General features: G+C 46.7%; 1 protein-coding gene across 1 annotated transcript in view; it reads right to left on the bottom strand.

The window, feature by feature from the left end:
- The window catches only part of LOC119582018 (ecdysone-induced protein 74EF-like), a gene marked incomplete at its 5' end in the record, with an annotated part of 12,442 nt that extends 12,392 nt beyond the window's left edge, over positions 1-50 (bottom strand). Inside the window, 1 exon segment of the mRNA XM_037930219.1 lies at positions 1-50. Within this exon segment, the coding sequence (XP_037786147.1) occupies positions 1-50 (50 nt within the window).
- Positions 51-606: the final 556 nt, after the last annotated feature.

Raw genomic sequence — 606 nt, 5'->3', positions numbered from 1 at the left:
CAGCGAGTCCGCATGGTGGGGGCCGACCACACGACCTCCATCGGTGTCAACTGGAAACAAAGAGAATAAGAATTAGATATCGGACAGGTCATCGATCAAACATATGGCGGATGAGAGTAAGGAAAACTTTGAAAAGGAGGTTCACAGATAACGATGAAGATCTTCATTAAAACTGCCTACGGGGGGGAAAATCATTACAATCATTGTCTCTATTGCTGATCTCATTTCCTTTACTGACATTATCATTATTATTGTTTCTCTCGCTTCAGTTATATCTGTAGTTATCATTTTTTATAGTTATCATCATTCTTAAAGATATTCATATTGTCGTTATAATTATTGTCCTTAGCATCATCAGCAGCATCGCCAGCCTTCCTGGTCCCTTCCCCTCATCCTTATCGCCGCAGTGACCTCGACCCGTGACGTGACGTGAGCGGGCTTGTATAACGCAGCCGCCGCCGCAGCCATGACCTACATAGATACAGTTACGGGACCTTGGGTCAGGCGGGGCGGCGCTCTTATCTCAAACGCAGATATCCATCCACGTCTCCAAGGTCGCCGGGTAAATAAACGCGACTATGGTAGCCTGCCTTAGGGCCTGCTAGG

Source organism: Penaeus monodon, chromosome 15 (genome assembly GCF_015228065.2).
Source record: "Penaeus monodon isolate SGIC_2016 chromosome 15, NSTDA_Pmon_1, whole genome shotgun sequence".
NCBI classification, from domain to species: domain Eukaryota; kingdom Metazoa; phylum Arthropoda; class Malacostraca; order Decapoda; family Penaeidae; genus Penaeus; species Penaeus monodon.
This window is presented reverse-complemented; position numbering and strand designations above follow the sequence as displayed.